This window comes from Chelon labrosus (genome assembly GCF_963514085.1).
Source record: "Chelon labrosus genome assembly, chromosome: 9".
NCBI lineage: Eukaryota > Metazoa > Chordata > Actinopteri > Mugiliformes > Mugilidae > Chelon > Chelon labrosus.
The window spans coordinates 30,499,495-30,522,489 of NC_140359.1; the positions used below are offsets into that span (position 1 = coordinate 30,499,495).

At 46.6% G+C, this 22,995-nt stretch overlaps 2 protein-coding genes across 4 annotated transcripts; one reads left to right on the plus strand and one right to left on the minus strand.

Annotated features, from left to right (window-relative positions):
- Positions 1-3: 3 nt before the first annotated feature.
- LOC311493573 (regulator of G-protein signaling 3-like) lies at positions 4-13,201 on the plus strand. 3 transcript variants are annotated; one of them, XM_084552301.1, is made up of 18 exons: positions 4-63; positions 1,552-1,760; positions 4,927-5,008; positions 5,653-5,758; positions 5,856-5,952; positions 6,024-6,284; positions 7,276-7,315; positions 7,398-7,633; positions 9,567-9,650; positions 10,127-10,238; positions 10,345-10,514; positions 10,708-11,161; positions 11,256-11,461; positions 11,596-11,642; positions 11,714-11,812; positions 12,006-12,067; positions 12,168-12,334; positions 12,404-13,201. In XM_084552301.1, the coding sequence occupies exons 1-18, from the start codon at positions 18-20 to the stop codon at positions 12,605-12,607; spliced, it is 2,682 nt and encodes an 893-aa protein (XP_084408427.1). In that variant the 5' UTR covers positions 4-17; the 3' UTR covers positions 12,608-13,201. The 3 variants fall into 3 exon arrangements, with proteins under 3 accessions (XP_084408427.1, XP_084408426.1, XP_084408428.1); XM_084552300.1 differs by lacking the exon at positions 4-63 and having other exon boundaries at positions 1,196-1,760; XM_084552302.1 differs by lacking the exons at positions 4-63; positions 1,552-1,760 and adding an exon at positions 2,747-3,147.
- Positions 13,202-14,812: 1,611 nt separating this feature from the next.
- Positions 14,813-16,644, minus strand: LOC311493464 (myosin light polypeptide 6-like). The gene has a single exon (XM_084552144.1). It carries the CDS (start codon positions 16,079-16,081, stop codon positions 15,491-15,493), a length of 591 nt encoding a protein of 196 aa, XP_084408270.1. The 5' UTR covers positions 16,082-16,644; the 3' UTR covers positions 14,813-15,490.
- Between the last annotated feature and the right edge of the window lie 6,351 nt (positions 16,645-22,995).

Below are 22,995 nucleotides of genomic sequence, written 5' to 3' on the forward strand. Positions count from 1 at the left end.
CACCACCCAGAGGACCAATGAAGACCAATGAGGAGGCAGTAGAGGGCGTGGCAGCGATGGGAGGTGGGTTGATGACGCTAGGTTGTGATTAGCATGTCCTCATTCAAGTGACCGTGCTCACAGCTGATTGGGTAATCAGGAAGTGGTGGCGTCCCCCATGAAGCGATTTCATAATAAAATGGGTTTTATAAGGACTGGATAAAAGATTGCCAGTGTGTGTTACGTCACAAATATCAGTGACAATCAGCTCTCTGATTGGTCCGATTGTGACGTGACATCAGAATCCCCTTGCAGAGCTCCTTGTTCACTTTAATGCTAAACTGGTTCTGACGCCATAAGCTGTTTGAATTAAGAACTAGCATGTATCCTGTAGCATGCTGTGTTTAGCATGTATCCTGTAGCATGCTGTGTTTAGCATGTATCCTGTAGCATGTTGTGTTTAGCATGTATCCTGTAGCATGCTGTGTTTAGCATGTATTGTGTTGTGTTTAGCATGTATCCTGTAGCATGCTGTGTTTAACATGTATCCTGTAGCATGCTGTGTTTAGCATGTATTGTGTTGTGTTTAGCATGTATCCTGTAGCATGCTGTGTTTAGCATGTATCCTGTAGCATGCTGTGTTTAGCATGTATCCTGTAGCATGTTGTGTTTAGCATGTATTGTGTTGTGTTTAGCATGTATCCTGTAGCATGCTGTGTTTAGCATGTATCCTATAGCATGCTGTGTTTAGCATGTATCCTATAGCATGCTGTGTTTAGCATGTATCCTATAGCATGCTGTGTTTAGCATGTATCCTGTAGCATGCTGTGTTTAACATGTATCCTGTAGCATGTTGTGTTTAGCATGTATTGTGTTGTGTTTAGCATGCTGTGTTTAGCATGTATCCTGTAGCATGCTGTGTTTAGCATGTATTGTGTTGTGTTTAGCATGTATCCTGTAGCATGCTGTTTAGCATATAGCGTGCTGCATGCCCCATGTAGCATATAGCATGTAACATACGATGAAGCATGTAGCACTTTGTGTTTAACCTGTAACATGTTGTGAGCATTAGTAGATGCTCTCTCTCTCTCTCTCTCTCTCTGCCTCCCACCATGGGTCCACATGGTTACCTAGGTGATGGGAAGCAGGCCGGTAATCATGTGACCCTCAGAATACCTCAGAGCCTCTCTCTCTCTCTCTCTCTCTCTCTCTCTCTCTCTCTCTCTGAGATCTGACACTCGTTCGACCTGAACGAACAGATAGAGAGAGAGAGTGGGACCGGGAGGACAGGGACGGGGTGTTGATCCGTCTTATCCAGGACGTTGTTCTGATATTTTCAGATGTTTTGTTGTTTGTCCATCAGAGATTCTATGATGGACAGTTAGAGACGTGATTCTATCTTCTGGGGGACAAACACAGACCTTTGACTGGTGCAGCTCTGACCTGTGTGTCTGCTCAGATCTGTTTGGTTTGGACGGGTCCGGTCTGAAGGACTCCAGATGTTCTGGAAGAACGTGGCCTGGTCCTGGGCTAATGATGATGAAGCTGATGATGGTGGTTGTCTACTTGCAGCTGACCTCAGGAGGACTCCAGACTGGACTCCAGACCCTGACCAGAACCAGGCCAGATCCACCTCCTCCAGCTCCGGACTCAAAGACGTGACCAACGCATCCATCAGTCCTGACCCTGGCAATTGCAACTATAGCAACTACAGCAACTTCACCTTGTCCAGCAACGCCGTCCAGCAGCACGCCACCAGAGACGGGACCCAACAACTGATGGTGAGTTTCTGCAAATGCTCCCAGGATACGAGACGTTTAAAGTCAGTTGTCATAAAATGTGTCCCTGCTCCGTTCAGACCAACAGAAAAACTTCTTCACCTACGACAACCTTTACGTCTTCCTGGTTTCTGCTTTCATACTTTAAAGGACCTATGGTAACTGTACTTGTTCAGTATTTTCATATTAATTTTTATTTCAGAGTCTAAAACCTGAAACACCAGGAAGTAGACGTTGCAGTTAAATCCATCAAACGTCGTCCTGAAGTCTGAACTCTCTCTGTTGGGAACTGATTCTGCTCCAGCAAAGATCTGTCCCCTAATCAGGTCGTGTGGGCGGGGCTTAATGTGGTGATGGACAGCAATAGTAGTCATACACATCATGTGATTAGTTTCCATGTCTCTGATTGGTTGGAGGACGATCCAGCTGATATAAAGGGATTTATTCTCTGGATCAGAAACACATCCAGACTCTGGTTCTGGTTCTGAGAAGAGTTGGGTCGATCACCGGGTCGGGTTGATAAATGTCAAACCAGGACAGAGGAGACGTGTTGGATTTTAGCTGAGGACAGATTTACTGATCTGGTTTCAGCTCTGAGGCTTTAGGTTTGTTTTCCTGTAAAGACTCATCAAACATTCACATGTGATGAATTATAGAGTGAAGCTGCTTCAACCCCCAACCCCCTGTTCATCCCCCCACCCGCAGCCTGAACCATGTCCAGCCACAGGGACACTGGATTGTCTCTCCTGATTTAGTCGTTCAGTCTGACCGATACAAACGTTTGGTCCTCATTCACAACACTGATGGTCCTCACAAAAACACAACTACAAATGTGTGTTTGTTCAGGAAGTGTGTGTCTTATCACGGGAACACATGGTGTGTGTCTTTGTGTGTCGGACAGTTTCCTGCTATTATTCTGTCTGTTGGTTCCCACACACGCACTCACACACACACACACACACGATTACACGCACACACACGCGATTACACACACGCTCACATCCAGTCGACCTGAAGCCTTCGACTCTCTGGTCTCACGGTCAGTCTTTGTCCTGGTCCGGGTTCTTCTGGTTCTGGTGTTGGACTTATTCTGTGAAGTCTTGAAGGTTTGACCTGGTTGTGGTTCTAAAGTCTGGACTGTGGTTTTATTAGGTTCTGGTCCAGTTAAGTGTCAATCTGCATAAGATCTGATTCCCTGCGGCAGACCCTTGAGTCTTTTCACATCTGGATCTGTACATCTGATTTATGGAGCTGGGCCCCGGCCCTGGTCCTGGTCCTGGTCCTGGTCCCTGGTCCCTGGTGTACAGCATTTGAATGGACATTCTGATCTGCTATCATGCACACCATCCACCGACTGTGTCGAGTCTGCATCGGAGAGAACCTGCCTCAGGTCTGAGTGTTTATCAATTAAACTGATTAATGATTGATTGGTTTCCCCAGTGCAGGACAAATAAAGGTTTTTCTTATTCTCATATCTCTGAGTTGATTGGTCAGACTGATTCTGGTTCAGTTTGAAGTCGTTGATGTTTAATGTGTTCATGTTTAGCTGTGTTCTCATCGTCATGTGACAGGTTGATCAATAATTTACAGAAACATTTAAACTGAACCAAGCTCACGAGTTTTATCTGAGTCAAAACATTTAACTGTACCCTGAGTTTGTACTTAAGGCAGCGTGTTTCCTGCAGGCTGGACTCAGGGAATAGAAGACATTATTCAGTGTTCTCCTGATGGTGGATTCATCAACATTAACATTAGCCAATGTGAGAGAGGCCTTTAGCTGCTTAGAAGATCCCTGGGTTCCTTTGTTGGTGGACCACTCCTGTGGAGGGGAACAGTCGTCTTCAATCTGTCTGACTGATTATTTGTGGGTTCCAAACTCTCTGGAGATGGTTTTCTAACCTTTTCCAGCCTGTCAAAGAACCAGAACCAGGAGGGTGCAGCTGTCTGAGAAAGTCAAACAGTACGTCTCCCTGGGTTTGTCCCTGCAGGAGGTTTAATATCAGCCTGTCAGTCTGAAGTCAGGGACATTAACTTTTTTTGTGGAGGAGACGACCTTTCCTTCATCTGTTTACAGAGTCATGGAAACAGCTGAGAGACGAGCATGACACAAACTGCTACCACATACAGCACCCCCCACAGGCTGCTACCACACATACAGTGCCCCCTTCAGCCCCCCCCCCCCCCCAGACTGCTACCACACACACAGCGCCCTCTTCAGACTGCTACCACACACAGCACCCTCTTCAGACTGCTACCACACACAGCGCCCCCCTCAGACTGCTACCACACACAGCGCCCCCCTCAGACTGCTACCACACACAGCGCCCCCCACAGGCTGCTACAACACACAGCGACCCCCCACCGGCTGCTACGACACACAGTGACCCCCCATCGGCTGTTACCACACACAGCGCCCTCTTCAGACTGCTACCCCACACACAGCGCCCTCTTCAGACTGCTACCACACACAGCGCCCTCTTCAGACTGCTACCACACACAGCGCCCCCCTCAGACTGCTACCACACACAGCGCCCCCCACCGGCTGCTACCAGACACAGCGCCCCCCTCAGACTACTACCACACACAGCGCCCCCCACAGGCTGCTACAACACACAGCAACCCCCCACAGGCTGCTACAACACACAGCAACCCCCCACCGGCTGCTACGACACACAGCAACCCCCCATCGGCTGCTACCACACACACAGCGCCCCCCTCAGACTGCTACCACACACAGCGCCCCCCTCAGACTGCTACCACACACAGCGCCCCCCACCGGCTGCTACCACATACAGCGCCCCCCTCAGACTGCTACCACACACAGCGCCCCCCACCGGCTGCTACCACACACAGCGCCCCCCACCGGCTGCTACAACACACAGCAACCCCCCACCGGCTGCTACGACACACAGCAACCCCCCATCGGCTGCTACCACATACAGCGCCCCCATTCAGACTGCTACCACACACAGCGCACCCCGACAGACACTGAGGACATTCACTCCACCAACAAAGACCATGAGATAGATGATGGACCAGACACCGTATCCCCTTGCTCCTGCAATAGGGGGGAACGTAGAGGATGTAGGGGATGTGGAGGACGTGGTTTGAACCCTACCTCCTGATCAGCTGATTGAGTTTGTCCACGCTGATGTCTGTTTTTGTGCAGGTGAGCATCGATCGAGGAAGAGACGGTTTTGGATTCACCATCTGCTCTGACTGTCCGGTCCGAGTCCAGGCCGTGGATCCCAGTAAGAACCGCTTATGCATGACATCATATGACATCACATGACTTCCTGTTCACATTCAACACATATCAGAGACTATTATAGTTAATGGAATCAGAGACAATGATTTGTGTTTAGTCTGAGTTTAAGAGGAGGAAGTTCCAGGTCGTCCTTTATGTCTTTTAGGAGTTTAGCCTGCTGATAGATACATATAGCTGGGTGTCATCTGCATAGAGATGGAGGTTGATGTAGTATTTCCTGATAATATTTCCTAAGGGAAACATGTATAACGTGAAGAGTATTGGTCCTAGCACAGAACCCTGAGGAACTCCATAACTACCTTTAATATAAGTAGAAGAATCATTGTTGGGATCATTCTGACAGATAGGATTCAAACCTTTAATCAAGTCTCTGTAGTAAAATATGTGAGCAGAAGAGTCAAATGCAGCACTAAGATCTAAAAGGACGAGGACAGAGACAAGTCCACTGTCTGAAGCCATGAGGAGATCGTTGGTAACTTTAACCAGAGCTGTTTTTGTTCTATGATGAACTCTAAAACCTGAAACTCTTCAAACAGACCATTCCTATTTAAATGGTCACATGACAACAACACATGACTAACACATGTGACTCCTCAGCCTGAACTGATTGGTCGTTTCTGTCCGTAGGGGGTCCAGCTCACCAGTCTGGACTCCATCAGGGCGACTCTGTCCTGCAGCTGAATGGACTTCCTGTAGAAACCTGGAAGTGTGTCGACCTCGCCCACGCCATCAGGTAGTGCCCCTCCGCCCCGTTTACTCTCGGTTAAGTTTAAGGTTTTTGAGAAGATGAAAGCTTTGGTTGTGAATCCATGAACCGTGTCTCTGTATAGGAGCTGTCCGTCTCAGATCGTCTTGGTGGTGTGGAGAGGTTCACCTGAGCTCAGGGGAGGATGTGACGCTTGGCTCCGCCCACCAGCACGAACCACAGTGAGTTTAACTGAAACTAATGTCCGTCATGATCCTGGGTCTGGGCTAGAACGTGTCCCTTTGTCTCCTAGCTGACCAGCAGGAAGTTCCTGTCTCACCCTTCCCAAACCAAGTGTGGACGCAGGGCCCGGTCCAGTTTGGGGCACCTGGGTTCTCTGTGGAGGAACCGGAAGGAGGACGAGGAGGAGGAGGAGGAGGAGGAGGAAGAAGAAGAGGAGGAAGAAGGGGAGGAGGTGTTCTCACCTCACACCACCACGCTCAAAGGAACCCGTGTGACATCATCAAATGGAGACAATTACATTATCCTGTCAGCTGTCAGTCCTGGGGAGCAGGTGAGTCAGAGGCCTTTGGGTTCTCGCAGACAGAACCTTCCTCGTGGGACTTTGGTTGGCGCTGAGACCAGGGGCGTTACTAGACCTTATTCACTGGGGCACGTGCCTTAGTAAAAGTCTCCAGTGCCCCAGTAAAATTCTAGCGCTGCTCTCGCTGGAAACGGCATTCATGAGCACATCTCCGTGCCTGCTTTAGTCATGACTCGAGCCTGTCACTTACCAGCAAAAAGAAAGGGGCCATAATAGCTAATCAGGAAATAGCACCTCTGTAGCTGGGTAAGATTGAACGCAACAACTAATGAAAATCGTTCACATGATTCTTCCGAGTGTTTCATGTACACACAGACACACACACATACAGTACACAGTGGAAACCGCTGGAGCTCGTCACATCACTTTGAGCACAGAGTAAGTCGTCCCCTGTTTTAACGTTACAACAAATTCACAACTTGTTTGACAGAAAAAATGACAAGTTGATCGCTGTTAGAGAATGTTGCCCACATAATTAGCATCTGTTTTTCGATGCTTAGCGTCATTGTAGCCTAAATTTAGCAACAGTTTACCAGCTTGTGCTCTCTCCCTCACACACACACTCACACCATGCGTAGGCTGCATGCACACATGCGGACAATTAATAATGATTTATACGTATACTGTAGAGAGAGCCCTGTAAAAGTAGCCTATACTGTTAGGCTAGCCATTTATTTCATATTGCGCACACATTTAATTTATTTATTTATTTATTTTTTTTAATGTATTGGGAGTTGGGGGCCTGTGCCCCAGCAAAGCTCTAGGTCTAGAATCGCCCCTGGCTGAGACTCTGGTGTCCAGGCTCTAGGATGAGACAGAGAGAACCCAGAGCCCATGTTTACCTGAGCCAGAATGCCCTGATGTTTCAGTGGCGCTTAGAACCCCGATGTTTCAGTGGCGCTTAGAACCCTGATGTTTCAGGGCTGGGTTAATAAAGTGTTCTTCGTCTATTCTATTTCAGCTGCTGCAACCGGTTTACCGTGACAGGAACGGAACCATCGGTATGTCGGTTCTGATCAGTGACCTTCCTGAGTGTTGATGAATTAACTGATCATAAACTGATATAATGTGTCGGTTCTCCAGGTCGCCTGTACCAGACTCATCCCAGTAGAGGGCAGAACCTCCTCCATGACCCTAGAACCAGGTCATCACAGCAAACGTTCACCAACCACACCTCCACCACATTACCGTCATCACCGCCTGGTAACTACGGCAACTACCAGAACTGCACCATCGTCCAGTCACATCTCCCCTGCTCTGCATATGGAACCCACAGCACTCTGGCACCAAAAACTCTCATCTTCCCTGTCTTCGTCCAGGTCAGAACTTTAAACCGGTCCAAGGTCCAAAATCTGTCTCAGAACCTCAGAGCCTCATAGTTCAGGCCATTTGCCCATAAACTTGATCCATTAAAAAGACATCAATCAATCAATCAGACTTTATTTGTATAGCACTTTTCATAGAAATAAAACGTAGCACAAAGTGCTTTATACAGTAATCCCACCTGGAAACGCTGTCGCAGGTGGGGAAACACCAGAGGCTGGATAAAACCCACAACAACAGCACGGTAAAATCAGTCGATGAATATAAACTCCAAAGTAGTAGAAATGAAAGAAAACATTAGAGCACAAAGTGAAAAAAATATCAAACTAGAAATACTAAAAAATGCTAAAAGGCAAACAAGAGAGAAAGTGATAAAGTTCTATTAATAACCGAATAAAAATGCCAACTACTAAAACAATAGAAGAGGTCAAAGTTTTAAATAGTCAATAAATAAATAAATAGTAAGGGTTCAATTAAAAGCCAGACTAAATATGTGGCTCAAAGCTATCGATCTGAATCGAAGATAACACCAAGGTTTTTCACTTGCTGACAAGATCTTAGTGCCAGTGTTTGTAAGTTTTGTATTAAGTTTCTCTCTCTGGGCTTCAGGACCAACAACTAAGACTTAGTTTTGTCCTGGTTGAGCTGTAGAAGGTTTGATGCCACCCATGACTTGATATCTAAAATAGAATTAAAAAGGGCATCAACTGGCCGAGCAATATAAAGCTGTGTATCATCTGCATTAAGATTAAGATTAAGGTCTCTCGGCCAAGTAACCCGGAGCAGTGAGCTGCCATGCTACAGCGGCACTCGGGGAGCAGTGAGGGGTTAGGTGCCACTTCAGCCGCTTTCTACCGGTCGGGGGTTCGAACCGGCAACCCTCCGGTCACAAGCTACCAAGTGGTAGCATTCTTCCAGGGCTACATTAAATTCTCTGTCACTAAGAAAAGATTTAAGATAAGATTTAAACCAATTAAAAACAGGGTTAGGGTTAGATTGGTCTATCTAAAACAATTGAGTGATCCACTGTATCAAAGGTGGCGCTAAGCTCAAGTAGGACCGGTACAAAAAGTGTTTTTGGATTGTTCTGGTTGTCTGTTATTAATTTTGAGAAGTATGCCTTCTCTAGTTAAATCTTTCCCCAACTTCTTCTTCTTCTTCTTAAAACTATCCACAATAAAATCACAAGAGGAAGGTAAAAAGTCTGTAGGAGTGTCACTTAAAATTAGCGCCCACTTCAGCAGTAAGATAGCGTTTCCTGATAGTTCACTCTGGAAGATTTTGTTTTATAAAACCATTGACAGTAAAAAAGATACAGAAATGATCAGAGATGCAAATATCTGCAACTGAAGTTATGTGTGCAGACAGACCGGAAGTTATTACAAAATCTAAAGTATGGCCTTTGTCATGAGTAGGCTGACTTACATGTTGGATACATTTCATGCAGTTAAGTAAATTTTAAAATTCTAAAGCTAAAGAGTCTGACTGTTGATCTACATGCAAGTTAAAATCACCTAACTGTTGGAGTATTGGAGGAGTATTGTTGGGTGGCCTGTAAACACACATACACAGTGGGTGGGGGTGGGGGGGGAGATAATATTTAAAAAGCTATACTGATCAAATGTAATGTCCTTAAAACCCAATGATGTTGAGGAACTAGAACCTGTGAGCTGATTCAAAGCAAAACCAAAAATCTCATCTAACACCAGAACTCAGATTTCTACCTGGATGTAGAACCGATACGGAGTCTGGAGCCTTTCACTTGAATTATTAACTATGTCAAATGTTCTGGGTTCTAAAGAGTTCTTAGACCAAGCTTTCAACAACAGAACCCCACGAGAACTCTGCTGAGGCTTAAATATGAATGTAAGAACCAGTACATGCTGTTCTTGAGCTTTTATTGGTTCCTCCTCATGTTTGTGTTTTCAGCCTCTAGATCTCTGCAGTCCAGACAGAACGCTGCTGATGTCTGAGGGGATGGTTCTCCACCAGGACCACCTGCTGCCGGCCAAGGTACCAGCTCCACAGAACCTTCAAACTCGGTCGTAGAAAATAAATAAAAGACAGATCATCTCAATTAGGTTCTGAGCTCCAACATCTGCAGCCTTTAGTTTTATTGTCTCAGTTTAATTTGTTCATTTCATGCATATGCCCCCACCCTCACACCCACTGCTACCCCTGTACCACCCTCCACCCCCAAACGCTGTGCTCATGGATTTGTTTTTCTCTTTTTCTCATATCTTCTTGCTGAGACTCTGAATTATTGATGATTCCTACATCGAACTGTTCTCTGTTCCTATCAGAGGAATGTTTGTTCAGCATCTGCAGGTGGAACCTGAACCTGAAGGACACGTCAACCTCTTAGATCTGAACCAGGATCAGTTTCACGCTGATCGATTTTCTGATGTTTCTTGGAAACTGCTGCGTTTTAGTTTCATGTTTTCAGTGAATGGAGATGAAACACAAGATTTTAACTGTGTGTATTCCAGGTGACGGTGTTAATCTACAACGACCTGCTTCTGCTGACCAGAGAGGACGAAGCTGGATGCTGCAATGTCCTACAGAGTCCGCTGTACCTGAACACACTGCAGCTCAGAGAGGGTAGTTATCCTCATGTTTTAGGTTCTAGTCTTCCTGGTCTCAGCAGACCATGGTGTGTAGTTGTTGTTGAGGTGTTGTCAGTCTGAGGGTCTCGTGTTGCGTTCAGGGTCGTCGGAGCCGCTCCACATCTACGTGCTGCAGAGCGCTCAGAGCCGCTGGCGCTGCGTGTTCAGTTTAGAGGCGTTCAGCATCGAGCAGAAGGTCCGAGTCAGCCTCTGTCTCCATGACAACATACAACTACAGCTGGTCACCAAGGAGACGAGACACCGCAACCAGGTACCAAAACAGACCTAGATCCACACCGGATCACTTAACAGATTGTTTCATATTATTCGTTTGTCCACCAGGGGGCGATCATTAACACTTTATACCCCACCGCCCCTCCTTCCTCCCCCTCCCTCTCTCTCTCCCCTCCCCCTCCTTCCTCCCCCTCCCTCTGTCGACCTCTCTCCTCTCCCCCTCCCTCCAGCTCTCAGACATCCCCTCAGATTTCAACCTCCTCTCTCTTCGTCAGTCGGACCTCCTCTACCATCCCTCCTCTCCTTACTCCTCGACTACTCCACCTCCCCATTTCTCCTCTATGCCTTCTTACTCCTTCTCCTCACCTCCTTCCAGGATTGTTGCCCCCCCTCCTCAGTTCCTCGCCCCACCTTCCCCTTCCTCCTCCACCCACAGGAGTCCTATTTGGAAGGAGAGAGGTGGAGCGGAGGAGGAGGAGAGGAGGAAGCGAATGGAGGAGGAGATGGAGGAGCGGCAGCAGGGGGAGGGGGAGAGTGCCTCAGAGACGTCGGAGAACGTACGAGGTGTCGGTTGCCGGGGCCTCGTGGTCAGCCCCGCCCACTTAAAGATGAAGGAAGAGGAAGAGGAGGAGAGTGATGATGACGATGAAAAGGAGTGTTTGACGTCCACCTACAGACCTGCGGGTCAGTTAGACTGGATGATTGGTTCTGATAGAATGACTGACTGATTGGTTCTGATAGAATGACTGACTGATTGGTTGGTTCTGATTCGTTTCAGTTCTGCGTCGCTCACTCTCTGAAGGTTCTTTACTTCAAGAACCACGATCGCCCCGCTTCCTGTCTGACAGCACCATCCACCGCCTAACCCACCAAACGTCCTTTGACTGCCCCCCTTGCCCCCCCTCCACTGAGACTCTGAAGAAACAGCTGACCAGAGCGGGGGGGTCTCTGCACCACATGATGTTGTTGCTCAATGGCACCAAGGTAGAGAGTCAAACGATTTACTACAATGTTTTCTGTTGGCTCTGATTTGATGGTGGAACAGGAAACACTGATGTTAATGAACCAGTTTAGACCAGTTTAGACGGCAATAGATCCTGATTGTCTTGTGTGTTCAGGGTGGACAGTCCAGAAGCCGTCAGAGGAAGAAGAAGACCAAGAACTTGTACGTAAACAAACACGTTTGTTTGTTTGTTTGTTTGTTTGTTTGTTTGTTCTGAGTCTTTGTCTCCTCAGAGCTGCTGATGTTCAGAGTCACCTGGCTTTCATCCGCCGATGGAAGAACACTACCAGTAACCATGGCAACAGTCTGGAGAAAGCTCTGAGAAACAACCGGTAGGAAAATAAAGTTCCTCTGGTTCTGTTGGATATGAATCATGTTCCCTTGGTTCCGTTGGATGTGAATCATGTTCCCCTGGTTCCGTTGGATATGAATCATGTTCCCCTGGTTCTGTTGGATATGAATCATGTTCCCCTGGGTGTGCTTAATGAGTAATGTTCTTCTGGATCTGTTCCATCTGTTTTCCAGGCCATCTGCGGTGGAGGTTCTGCGGTGGGCGGAGAGTCTGAAGGTTCTGTTGACCAATCAGTGTAAGATTCTCTACATTCTGTCTGTGTTTATCCTGTAGCCTCTCGGGGGCGGAGTCTGACTGTGTGCTCTCTCTATCTCTCTCTCTCTCTGATTGGTCAGATGGCCTGGCAGTGTTCCGTCACTTCCTTAGGTCAGAGTTCAGCGAGGAGAACCTGGACTTCTGGTTGGCTGTAGAGAGATTTAAAAGAACTCGTCCGTTCAGTAAAATGTCCTCCAGAGCTGAGAAAATCTATGACGAGTTTATTTCTACCAACGCAGCCAGACAGGTAGGTGTCTGTCACTCTGTCCTCTGATTGGTCCAGTGGTCATGTGACACAGTTGCTTTCTGTCTCCAGGTCAATGTGGACTCGTCTGTTAGAGAGTTGACCAATCAGATCTTGCATCTTGGTGTTAGCCCCGCCTCCTTCCAGCTGGCCCAGGATCAGATTTTTGGCCTGATGGAATCGGACAGTTACCCCCGTTTCCTCAAGTCCCGCCTCTACAACCAGCTGGCCAATCACAAAGCACCGCCAGGCACAGAATGGGCCAATCCTGAATGAAGAGGAGTAGGAGGGTGGAGTCTATAGTCGATAGGTCTCTGATTGGCTGGCCATCAATAGGCGCGTTCGACTTCATGCAGATCTGTGCAGATCTGACTTGACGTGATGCATGCTGGGTTGAACAAGTTCATTTTAACCAATCATATTCGAGGTCTATGAGCATGAACAACCCAGCATGCATTACGTCAAGTCAGATCTGCACAGATCTGCATGAAGTCGAACGCGCCTACTGACAGACTCTATGTAGCCAGATGATTTATGGGAAACATAGTTCCAGCTGCTCAGACCTATTTTCTAATTAAAACTTTAATGTGCTGAGTCGACGATTCTGCCACAGACTGAAACCTAGAACCTTTAGCATGTTAGCATCAAACTCTTCAAGGTCCTCGTGTTTATTGGGACTTAGCTAATGTTAGTATGCTAACAATAAACCAGCTAGTCACCAGAATGTAAACCTTGCAGAGCCTTTAACCAGTTGGTTTGATTAAAATGTTGAACCTTTAACAATGATCACATCTTGTTTTTATTCATTAGCTAACTTTCTGCTCACATGTTGCTCTGAAACTGTTTCATAATAAATGATGACCGCTCCAGATCCTCTGCGTCTTCTTCTGGGCTTATTTGCAGCAGCCTTGCTGGAACTCATCCAACAGAAAGACCAGACGGACTCGGGTTGGACGGCTTTAATTTCCGTGTTGTCATATGTGTCATTCTGGAGGGTCTGATCTGGACTGGTTTATGGGTTAATGGGGTACATGGGGTTTAGGGGGCTCGTGTCAATGCAGGGTGGAAGATGTTCCAGTATTGATCAGTATCAGATGTCAATCTTACTGGACTCTTCTGGTAGAGACAAGGACCACAATGTTAAAACCCACCAGAGCTGGACCTGACCCCAGTGATCTATGAGAGGACAAAGAGCAGAGACTACAAGACATGTCCCAGTGCATCCTGGGAGGTCTCCTGATGTAAACCCATCCATAGAAATACAGGGAGGAATAGCTGCAGGTTCTGCAGTCTGGACTTTTGGCAGCCATATCCACAATGACCGTCTTCATGGACATTCTGTTTTTTCTTCAGGGACATCTTTGCTACGTAAGAATATTATTTATATTGTTCCTGATATTATATAATGCAGCCTATCCCAGCTGTCATTGGTCTAGAGGTGGGGTCCACCCTGGACAGGTCTCCAGCCTATCCCAGCTGTCATTGGTCTAGAGGTGGGGTCCACCCTGGACAGGTCTCCAGTCTATCCCAGCTGTCATTGGTCTAGAGGTGGGGTCCACCCTGGACAGGTCTCCAGTCTATCCCAGCTGTCATTGGTCTAGAGGGGGGGTCCACCCTGGACAGGTCTCCAGCCTATCCCAGCTGTCATTGGTCTAGAGGGGGGGTCCACCCTGGACAGGTCTCCAGTCTATCCCAGCTGTCATTGGTCTAGAGGGGGGGTCCACCCTGGACAGGTCTCCAGTCTATCCCAGCTGTCATTGGTCTAGAGGGGGGGTCCACCCTGGACAGGTCTCCAGTCTATCGCAGCTGTCATTGGTCTAGAGGGGGGGTCCACCCTGGACAGGTCTCCAGTCTATCGCAGGGCTAACACAGAGAGACACTCACACCTACGGCCAATTTAGAATCACCAATGAACCTAACCAGCATGTCTTTGGACGGTGGGAGGAAGCTGGAGAACCTGGAGAGAACCCACACAGACACATGCAGACTACACACAGAATACCACTGTGCGGCCCAATTACTAAACTACTAAAAATAATTATTTTAAAGATTAAAATGTCATTTTAAAATTTAAAAATTAGTGGAAGAAATTGATGCAAATGGTGATTTTTCTATTTAACTTCATTTTGCAGAGATTGACTTGGTAATTATAACTTCTAGAACATTTACGCTTTCATTCCATCTTTGTCTGAATAATGACAGAAACTTTCAAAATAAAAAGGTCATTGAAAGGATACAGTTTCATGAAAAATAAAACCTATATGTTCCAGAATCAATGAGATGTATTTTGGTTGTTATTACTTATTACTGATTATTGCTTCATCAGTTGATATATTCTCAGTCCAGTGTCTGATCATAATTAGTGCTATGGCTTAAGGTTTAGGGTTAGGGTTATCTGAAACTCAGCCTCACTTTTATGATGATCAGTGATTTCCTCACTGATGCACATGTCAGAGCTAATGGCTAACAGCTACTATCTGATGGAGGCCTTGATAAAAGCTGGGTTTTGTGAAAGTTGTGCAAAAAAGAAAAAAATTTTGCATAGCACCGAAGCGCTTCAACCTTACGGTGCCATCTAAATGCATGTTGCAGTGAGCACAGAAACCACCGGAGCTGTTAGCGCTAGCAGTCCTGGTCCTGCCATTTAAATTAAAAAATATTGCTTTTGGGGGAATTCTGGTTATGTGATTATTCGAGATTAATTAATTACAAAGCCTCTAATTAATTCGATTATTTTTTTTAATCAAGTCCCACTCCTACTTTAAACACATTCATTAGACTTCTTTATTCAGTCATAGTCGCACTGAGCTCCAGCTGCCACCAGGTGGCGCCAGTGACACTGGCTTGGCTGTCAGCTTTAATCCAGACTGGAGGAAGGTTTCTTCATTACAACATGTTTAACTGAGTCAATACAAACTACTTAGATGTCTGTCAAAGACACAGGAGACACCAATCACCTCAGTCACATGAGCTTTAATCTGTAGTTGGACAATTAAATGACAACAGAGACGTTTATCAGCCTGTGAGGACGAAGACGTCTCCCCGCTGCTCACAACTGATCATTTATCATCATTTATCATCATTTATTAGTCTGATTCCCATTAGAGTAGACATGAAGACATGTTTAATAAAACCTGAAGCAGGAGTCTGAGTCTGTTTCTACCCAGCCAGGATGTGTTTGACAAACTCGGTGTAGTTGATGTGCCCGTTGGCGTCCTCCTGTCCCACCATCAGTCGATCCACCTCAACCTCTGTCATCTTCTCTCCCAGCGTGGCGAGAACGTGGCGGAGCTCCGCCCCCATCACGGTGCCGTTGCCCTCCTTGTCGAAAACCCTCAGACCCTCCACGAAGTCTTCGAAGTTGCCCTGCTCCTTGGAGCGGGCCACGTGCTGCAGCATGGGCAGGAAGCTGTCGAAGTCTAGCAGCTTGACATTCATCTCCTCGGCCTTCGGCCTTCCCAGCAGCTTCAGCACCTCCTCGTTGGTTGGGTTGTGTCCCAGTGCTCGCATGACGTCCCCGCACTGAGCAAAGGTGATCTTCATTTCACCGGTGGGCGTCTCGTCAAACAACGTGAAAGCATCCCTGAACTCTTCGATCTGGTCTGGACTGAATTCCACCACTATGCTCTTCAGGTCCACCTCCGGGGGTTTGGGCTCCGGCTCAGCAGGCTTGGGTGGAGGAGCCTCCTCCTTCTTGGCTTCCACTTTCTTCACCTCAGTCTTCTTCGGCTCCACCTTCTTAGGAGCCATGCTGCTGCAGAGATGGACAGAGATGGAGGAGGTTTCCTGTTGGGTGCTTTATAACGGCCTGGGGCGGGGCAAGCGAGGCAGGAATGAATGACCCAGAGGAGAGAGAGGAGAGAGAGAACAGAATGTGGACCAAACATGGAAGAGACCTGGAATAGAAACATCGGAGATAAGAAGAACCAGACTGAACCAGACTGAACCAGATCTGGTTTATCAGCTGGTTAAACTCTTTAAAGACATAAAGGACGACCTGGAACTGTTTCCTCTTAAACTCAGACTAAACACCAGTCATTGTATTTGACCCCAAACATCTCAGAGATTCATTATCTAATGACTTAGTTTCTATGGATGTCTTCACAGTGGCCTCCAGTCCCACTGTGAGAAACCAGGATATGTCCTTTAATTGTCCCATAAAGGGACCAGGACTGTCTTTATTACTGTCTGGCTCCAGATATTCTTGAAAATGAATTATAATCTGAATTTACCTTCTTTATTCAGTCACAGACTGGATTATTTAAAGAATCTGACTTTTATGTCTTTCATCGATCTGATGCACACATGGAGGTCACACCTGACGCCATCAGGCATCCATCCATTAATAGACACAGCCGTTACCACGGCAACAGCCTCCTCAGTTAATCTGTGCAGACGTTGAGGTTGACCAACAACACCGTCACAACCTTTTCTCTGTGTCATGTCTCTGATGCAGCTGAAGAAGAAACAACTTCTACTCATGAAACTTTAGAGACAAAACCTCCAGAGACCGTCACTGACACACAACGATTCGAACTCCTTTTGTCTTCAGGCCTCTTCAGTCTATTTCAGTCTTTATCTCCCCAAGCGATGGCCCCATGTGGAAACTGGCTCATTAACATTCCAGCTGTGATAAGGACGGTGATTACCCATGATGCTCTATGTGTCCTTCAGTCTGAAAATAACATCACGACAACCAGGAGCTCTGGTTTCTTTATTCAAGTTAATATTGCACAGAAACACTTTGTTCACAAGGTCTTTTACAAAAAACTTAGTTAAAAAACTAATAAAACATTTAGTTCAATCTCAGTGATTATAAAATAGCCTTAAATCCACAGAACAGTCTGGTCACATGTTTATTGAGTGCATCACTGAGAAAAGGTTTTACTGTGTTTAACGAGTCAGAACCATATCAAACATGAGCTCATTCAGGTTAAATCACCTTCATCATGTTTTACCAGACGTCACATAAAGTTTCACTAATGAGACGACATTTTAGGAGTCATGTGACCACATATACAACATTTTCACATTTCTGTAGCTGTCACAACATTTTGACCCACAAACTAATAACCCTTTTTCTAACCAGGAAGTCACATGTTTCAGATAACATCAGGTACAAACGAAGCATCACATGGAACAAACATCCTGCTGAACACAGACGACCACAAACACCAGAGTCTACAGGTTCAAAGAGGTGATGCTGACGGGGCAGCAGCACTGATGCATTCTGGGATACCAGCAACATCTGTTGACACATAGGTGAGCTGATTAGTGTTTCTATTAACAACTCCAGTGTCTTCATAGTCCGGATTATTAAAAGATATAAACCTCAATACCTGATCGTTCCTTCACCAACAGTTTGTCTCTGATGATTGAACTCAACTCAGCAAAAACAGCCTCCTGATCTCTGTCTGCATCGACCTGCACCGAACAAAGCACACCAACGGACATGAGTAGGTGTGTCTACAGGTGTGCCTCAAGGTGTGTGTACAGGTGTGTCTACAGCTGTGTCTACAGCTGTGCCTCTAGGTGTGTCTACAGGTGTGTCTACAGGTGTGCCTCTAGGTGGTGTGCCTCTAGGTGTGTCTACAGGTGTGTCTACAGGTGTGCCTCTAGGTGTGTCTACAGGTGTGTCTACAGGTGTGCCTCTAGGTGTGCCTCTAGGTGTGTCTACAGGTGTGTCTACAGGTGTGCCTCTAGGTGTGTGTACAGGTGTGTCTACAGGTGTGCCTCTAGGTGTGTGTACAGGTGTGTCTACAGGTGTGCCTCTAGGTGTGTGTACAGGTGTGTTTACAGGTGTGCCTCTAGGTGTGTCTACTGGTGTGCCTCTAGGTGTGTCTACAGGTGTGTCTACAGGTGTGCCTCTAGGTGTGCCTCTAGGTGTGTGTACAGGTGTGTCTAAAGGTGTGCCTCTAGGTGTGCCTCTAGGTGTGTCTACAGGTGTGTCTACAGGTGTGCCTCTAGGTGTGTCTACTGGTGTGCCTCTAGGTGTGTGTAGAGGCACTCCAGAGAACCTCAGGGTTCTGTGCTAGGACCAATACTCTTCACGTTATACATGTTGCCATTAGGCAAGATTATTAGAAAACATGGCATAAACTTCCATTGCTATGCAGATGACACCCAGCTATATTTATCTATGAAACCAGATGAAACTAATCAGCTGGTTAAACTCCAAGCATGCCTTAAAGACATAAAGGCTTGGATGACCTGTAATTTCCTACTCTTAAACTCAGACAAAACAGAAGTTATTGTATTTGGTCCTAAGCATCTCAGAGATTCATTATCTAATCACATGGTGTCTTTGGATGGCATTACCTTGGCCTCCAGTACTACTGTAAAAAACCTTGGTGTTATATTTGATGAGGATATGTCCTTTAAATGTCACATAAAGCAAGTGACCAGGACTGCCTTCTTTCACCTGCGTAATATCGTCAAAATTAGGAACATCCTGTCTCAGAGTGATGCTGAAAAACTAGTTCATGCATTTGTGTCGTCCAGACTGGATTATTGTAATTCATTACTGTCTGGCTGTCCAAATAGCTCTTTAAAAAGCCTCCAGTTGATTCAAAATGCCGCAGCAAGAGCATTGACAGGAATTAGCAAGAGAGATCATATTACTCCAGTTTTAGCTTCTCTTCACTGGCTCCCTTTAAAGTCTAGAATAGAATTTAAAAACCTCCTCCTTACATACAAGGCCCTTAAAGGCCTAGCTCCATCGTATCTTAAAGACCTTATTGTACCATATCATCCCAGCAGATCACTTCGGTCTGAAAGTGCAGGCCTACTTGTGGTTCCTAGAATTTCAAAAAGTAGAATGGGAGGTAGAGCTTTCAGCTATCAGGCTCCTCTCCTGTGGAACCAGCTCCCAGTTTGGGTTCGGGAGGCAGACACTCTCTCTATTTTTAAGGTCAGGCTTAAGACTTTCCTTTTTGATCAGGCTTATAGTTAGGGCTGGACTAAACCATCCCTTAGTTATGCTGCTATAGGCCTAGGCTGCTGGGGGACGATGCACCAAACACATGTCCTCCTTCTTTCTTCTCTCTCCTCTCTCGCATCCCCACTTTCTTTTCTCTGGCACAGAGCTCTTGCCCTCTAATTTCCTATTATACTACTAGTCATACAATTCTGTGCTATTACTATGTAGAATGTTTTACTGCTGTGTGTGTCCCCCCCCCCCCCCCCCCCCCCCCCCCCCCCCCCCCCTTCACCCCCCCTTCCCTTCCCCCTCTTCTTGTGAGTATCTCTGGCCTGGAGTGGTGTGTTTCCTGTGGAGCTCTATACTACATCTGTTGTCGTGGTCTCATCAGCCTGCCCAGTCTTCATGGAATCCTGCAGTTATCCACTCCTACCTGAATGAACAATTCTCCAACCTGCCTATGATTCCTCTTACATTTTCAAACTGTCATGTAACATCATCAGTTTGTATCATAAGATTCCACATGTACACTTTAGTCAGATATGTGTATCTATGACAGATGTATGTTTATCTTGCTGTTCTCTTCTCTTCTCTCTTTGCTGTTCTCTTCTCTCTTTCTTCTGTCTGTACCCGGCTGGCTTAGGCAGATGGGTCCCTCCATATGAGCTGGGTTCTGCTCGAGGTTTCTTCCTGTTAAAAGGGAGTTTTTCTTGCCACCGTTGCCTTCAGGCTTGCTCTGGGGGTTTCAGGCCGGGTTTTTGTAAAGCGTCTTGAGACGATTTGTATTGTTATTGACGCTATATAAATAAAATTGAATTGAATTGAATTGAATTGTACAGGTGTGTCTACAGGTGTGTCTACAGGTGTGCCTCTAGGTGTGTGTACAGGTGTGTCTACAGGTGTGTCTACAGGTGTGCCTCTAGGTGTGTGTACAGGTGTGCCTCTAGGTGTGTCTACAGGTGTGTCTAAAGGTGTGCCTCTAGGTGTGCCTCTAGGTGTGTCTACAGGTGTGTCTACAGGTGTGCCTCTAGGTGTGTCTACTGGTGTGCCTCTAGGTGTGTCTACTGGTGTGCCTCTAGGTGTGTCTACAGGTGTGCCTCTAGGTGTGTGTACAGGTGTGTCTACAGGTGTGTCTACAGGTGTGCCTCTAGGTGTGTGTACAGGTGTGTCTACAGGTGTGCCTCTAGGTGTGTGTAGGCGGGTGTGTCTACAGGTGTGCCTCTAGGTGTGTCTACTGGTGTGCCTCTAGGTGTGTCTACAGGTGTGTCTACAGGTGTGCCTCTAGGTGTGTGTACAGGTGTGTCTACAGGGTGTGCCTCTAGGTGTGGTCTACAGGTGTGCCTCTAGGTGTGTCTACAGGTGTGTCTACAGGTGTGCCTCTAGGTGTGTCTACAGGTGTGTCTACAGGTGTGTCTACAGGTATGTACTGTGTCTGTACCCGTGTAAGCAGGTGTAGTTGTCTGTAGTATTTGCTGATGGAGTCTATTTCTCTCTGAAATGTGTCCCAGGCGTCTCCGGAGGGTGTGGCTACTGTCTCCTAGGAGACCAAGTTGAGTGGCTCGCCGCTTCAGGCGACAGCGGAGCGTCTCATTGGAGCAGAGCAGCAGCATCACCAGGTCAGGTGACCCAATCTGTGGAGACAGGTTTAATGTTTGTGTTGAAACTCTCCTACCTGAGTAACATGACGACATTATCTTTGATCCTTGGTGAAATAAGAACCTGTCTCTCTGTTGCTGGGTTAGAATTGGTGCTAAGAACACTTTGAGCTCAGAATCTACACAGACTGCTCTCTGATTGGTCAGTACCTGCTCCTGGAAGCTCAGAGCCTGATGGACGTCTTGAGGAAATCCATCCAAGATGAACCCTCTGACCTCCTGCTGACCAATCAGCTGCTGCTTCAGCTCAGAAATCGTGTCCTCCTACAAACAGAAACACATTTATCTCTCTGAAAGATCCTGGTCCCAGTCAGTTTCAGGTTCAGGTTCGGGTTCAGGTTCAGGTTCAGATTCAGGATCAGGTTCGGGTTTGGGAGTAGTGTGCAACAGCGTTCACTGAACACGTTAATATTTTTGTGAACTGTGAATTGAACGCATCATTTTTCCAACTGTGAGTGAAGTCGTGAGTTTCGCTCAGTCTGGAGGGAAATAACAACGTTCACCCTGTTCAGGAAAAAGAAAGTTTTACGACAGATTTACAGCTTACATCATGGAACCACAGAGGCAGCTGATCCACACAAACATTAGTTATTTCCTAGTATATACAGTCAATGGTTATTCAAAAAGCAGAACAGATCCTGGCTGAAAAATTATGAGGGGCTGAGGATGGATGGTCAGGTCAGTCAGAGATTCTACTTAACAAGAATAGATCGATGCTGCTCATTAAAAATATTAAGAAAAAAACCCGGAAAAAATGAGTCTATGAACTTGAACTAGTTCTTGTTTAGTGTGGACCTGAACAACACTGGGTTTGGTTCGTCTGGGGAAGTCCATTTATTAAGAGCCAGTAGATTGAGTGAAGGCAGATGGGACTCGCTGCTGCTGCTGCTCTCCAGAGGCCTCTCTGTTTAACCCTCTTTTTTAACTTTTCACCAATGTAGCTTAGGTTGAATATGTCCTGGTTGTACAAAGTGTAAATCAGTTCTTCTATGTGTGTGCCTGGATAACCTGTCTACCTGGATTACCTTTCTGGCCTCGCGTTTGACGGCTACCAGGAAACCTCTGTTGGATTATCCTCTGCAACTATTTGGATCAATAAACTGTTTGTGCAGCAATAATCAAACACTCCTACATCAACGTATCCACCTATCCGAACCTTCGCCGGCACTACAACTCCACCTGGACATCGCTCGCCACTCCTGTCAGAAATATATCCACCGTGGGTCCCGTCGTAGCTTCCATTTCGACGACTCCAAACCAATAAAATCCTTCTGGCACACAACTCACCTCTCCTCAAGATAGGCTGGTCAGGAAGTTGACCACAGCGTATTGGCCAGCCTAACTGGGTCAGCTAATGAGAATGTCAAACACGACAACATCAACATCAACTTCGGTCTACTCAACGCCTGCTCACTTACGAACAAGTGTCATCTTACCCAGATGATTACCAAATAATGACTTCATAAATGAATTCCCCACATTTCTCACACATTTAAATTCTCTTTCCCCCAACATAATACTATTGGTGGATTTTAATATACATATGAACAATATCACTAATGTACTGAAGAGGAAAACTTTGAAGGGACATTGGCTTTGACACGTCTGGGGCAATTCCAGCCATATGTTGATCTCCCCTGTCTCTGCTCACCTGCTGATCAGAGCCTTGATCATACTACCTGAGTGTCACTCCTTTGTCCTTTTGTTCCTTTGTCTCTGACCATGTCTGGGAGCCACCTCTGTCCCCTACTGAGTTCACCCTCCTGTGTAAAGTTGCCCTCGACTGACCAATATACATCCACTATATGATCTATTCAGGAACTGTCTGCAACCACACCTGGGGACAGGGTATATCTGTTCTCTGGCCCTGCATTCTGGGTCAGTCTCTGGTCTCAGACCCACTCTGTGTCGGTAGGCTCACCATGACCTGGAACTCCAATAAACCTCCACCACTTCAACAAACTTGGAACTAGACTTGGGTTCAACAGTACTCACCAGAGACCAGAGACATCTTGTTTGGATAGCTGCAGCAATACATAGATTTCCCCTCTCATTCCAAGGGACGCACATTAGACTTAATTTGCTGCTCT

Coding starts and splice junctions, on each gene's coding strand:
- LOC311493573 (XM_084552300.1), top strand. CDS start 1,479: ATGTTCTGGAAGAACGTGGCCTGGTCCTGGGCTAATGATGATGAAGCT. Junction 11,162..11,255: donor GTCCACCTACAGACCTGCGG/GTCAGTTAGACT, acceptor GATTCGTTTCAG/TTCTGCGTCGCTCACTCTCT. Junction 11,643..11,713: donor AAGAAGAAGACCAAGAACTT/GTACGTAAACAA, acceptor TTGTCTCCTCAG/AGCTGCTGATGTTCAGAGTC.
- LOC311493464 (XM_084552144.1), bottom strand. CDS start 16,081: ATGGCTCCTAAGAAGGTGGAGCCGAAGAAGACTGAGGTGAAGAAAGTG.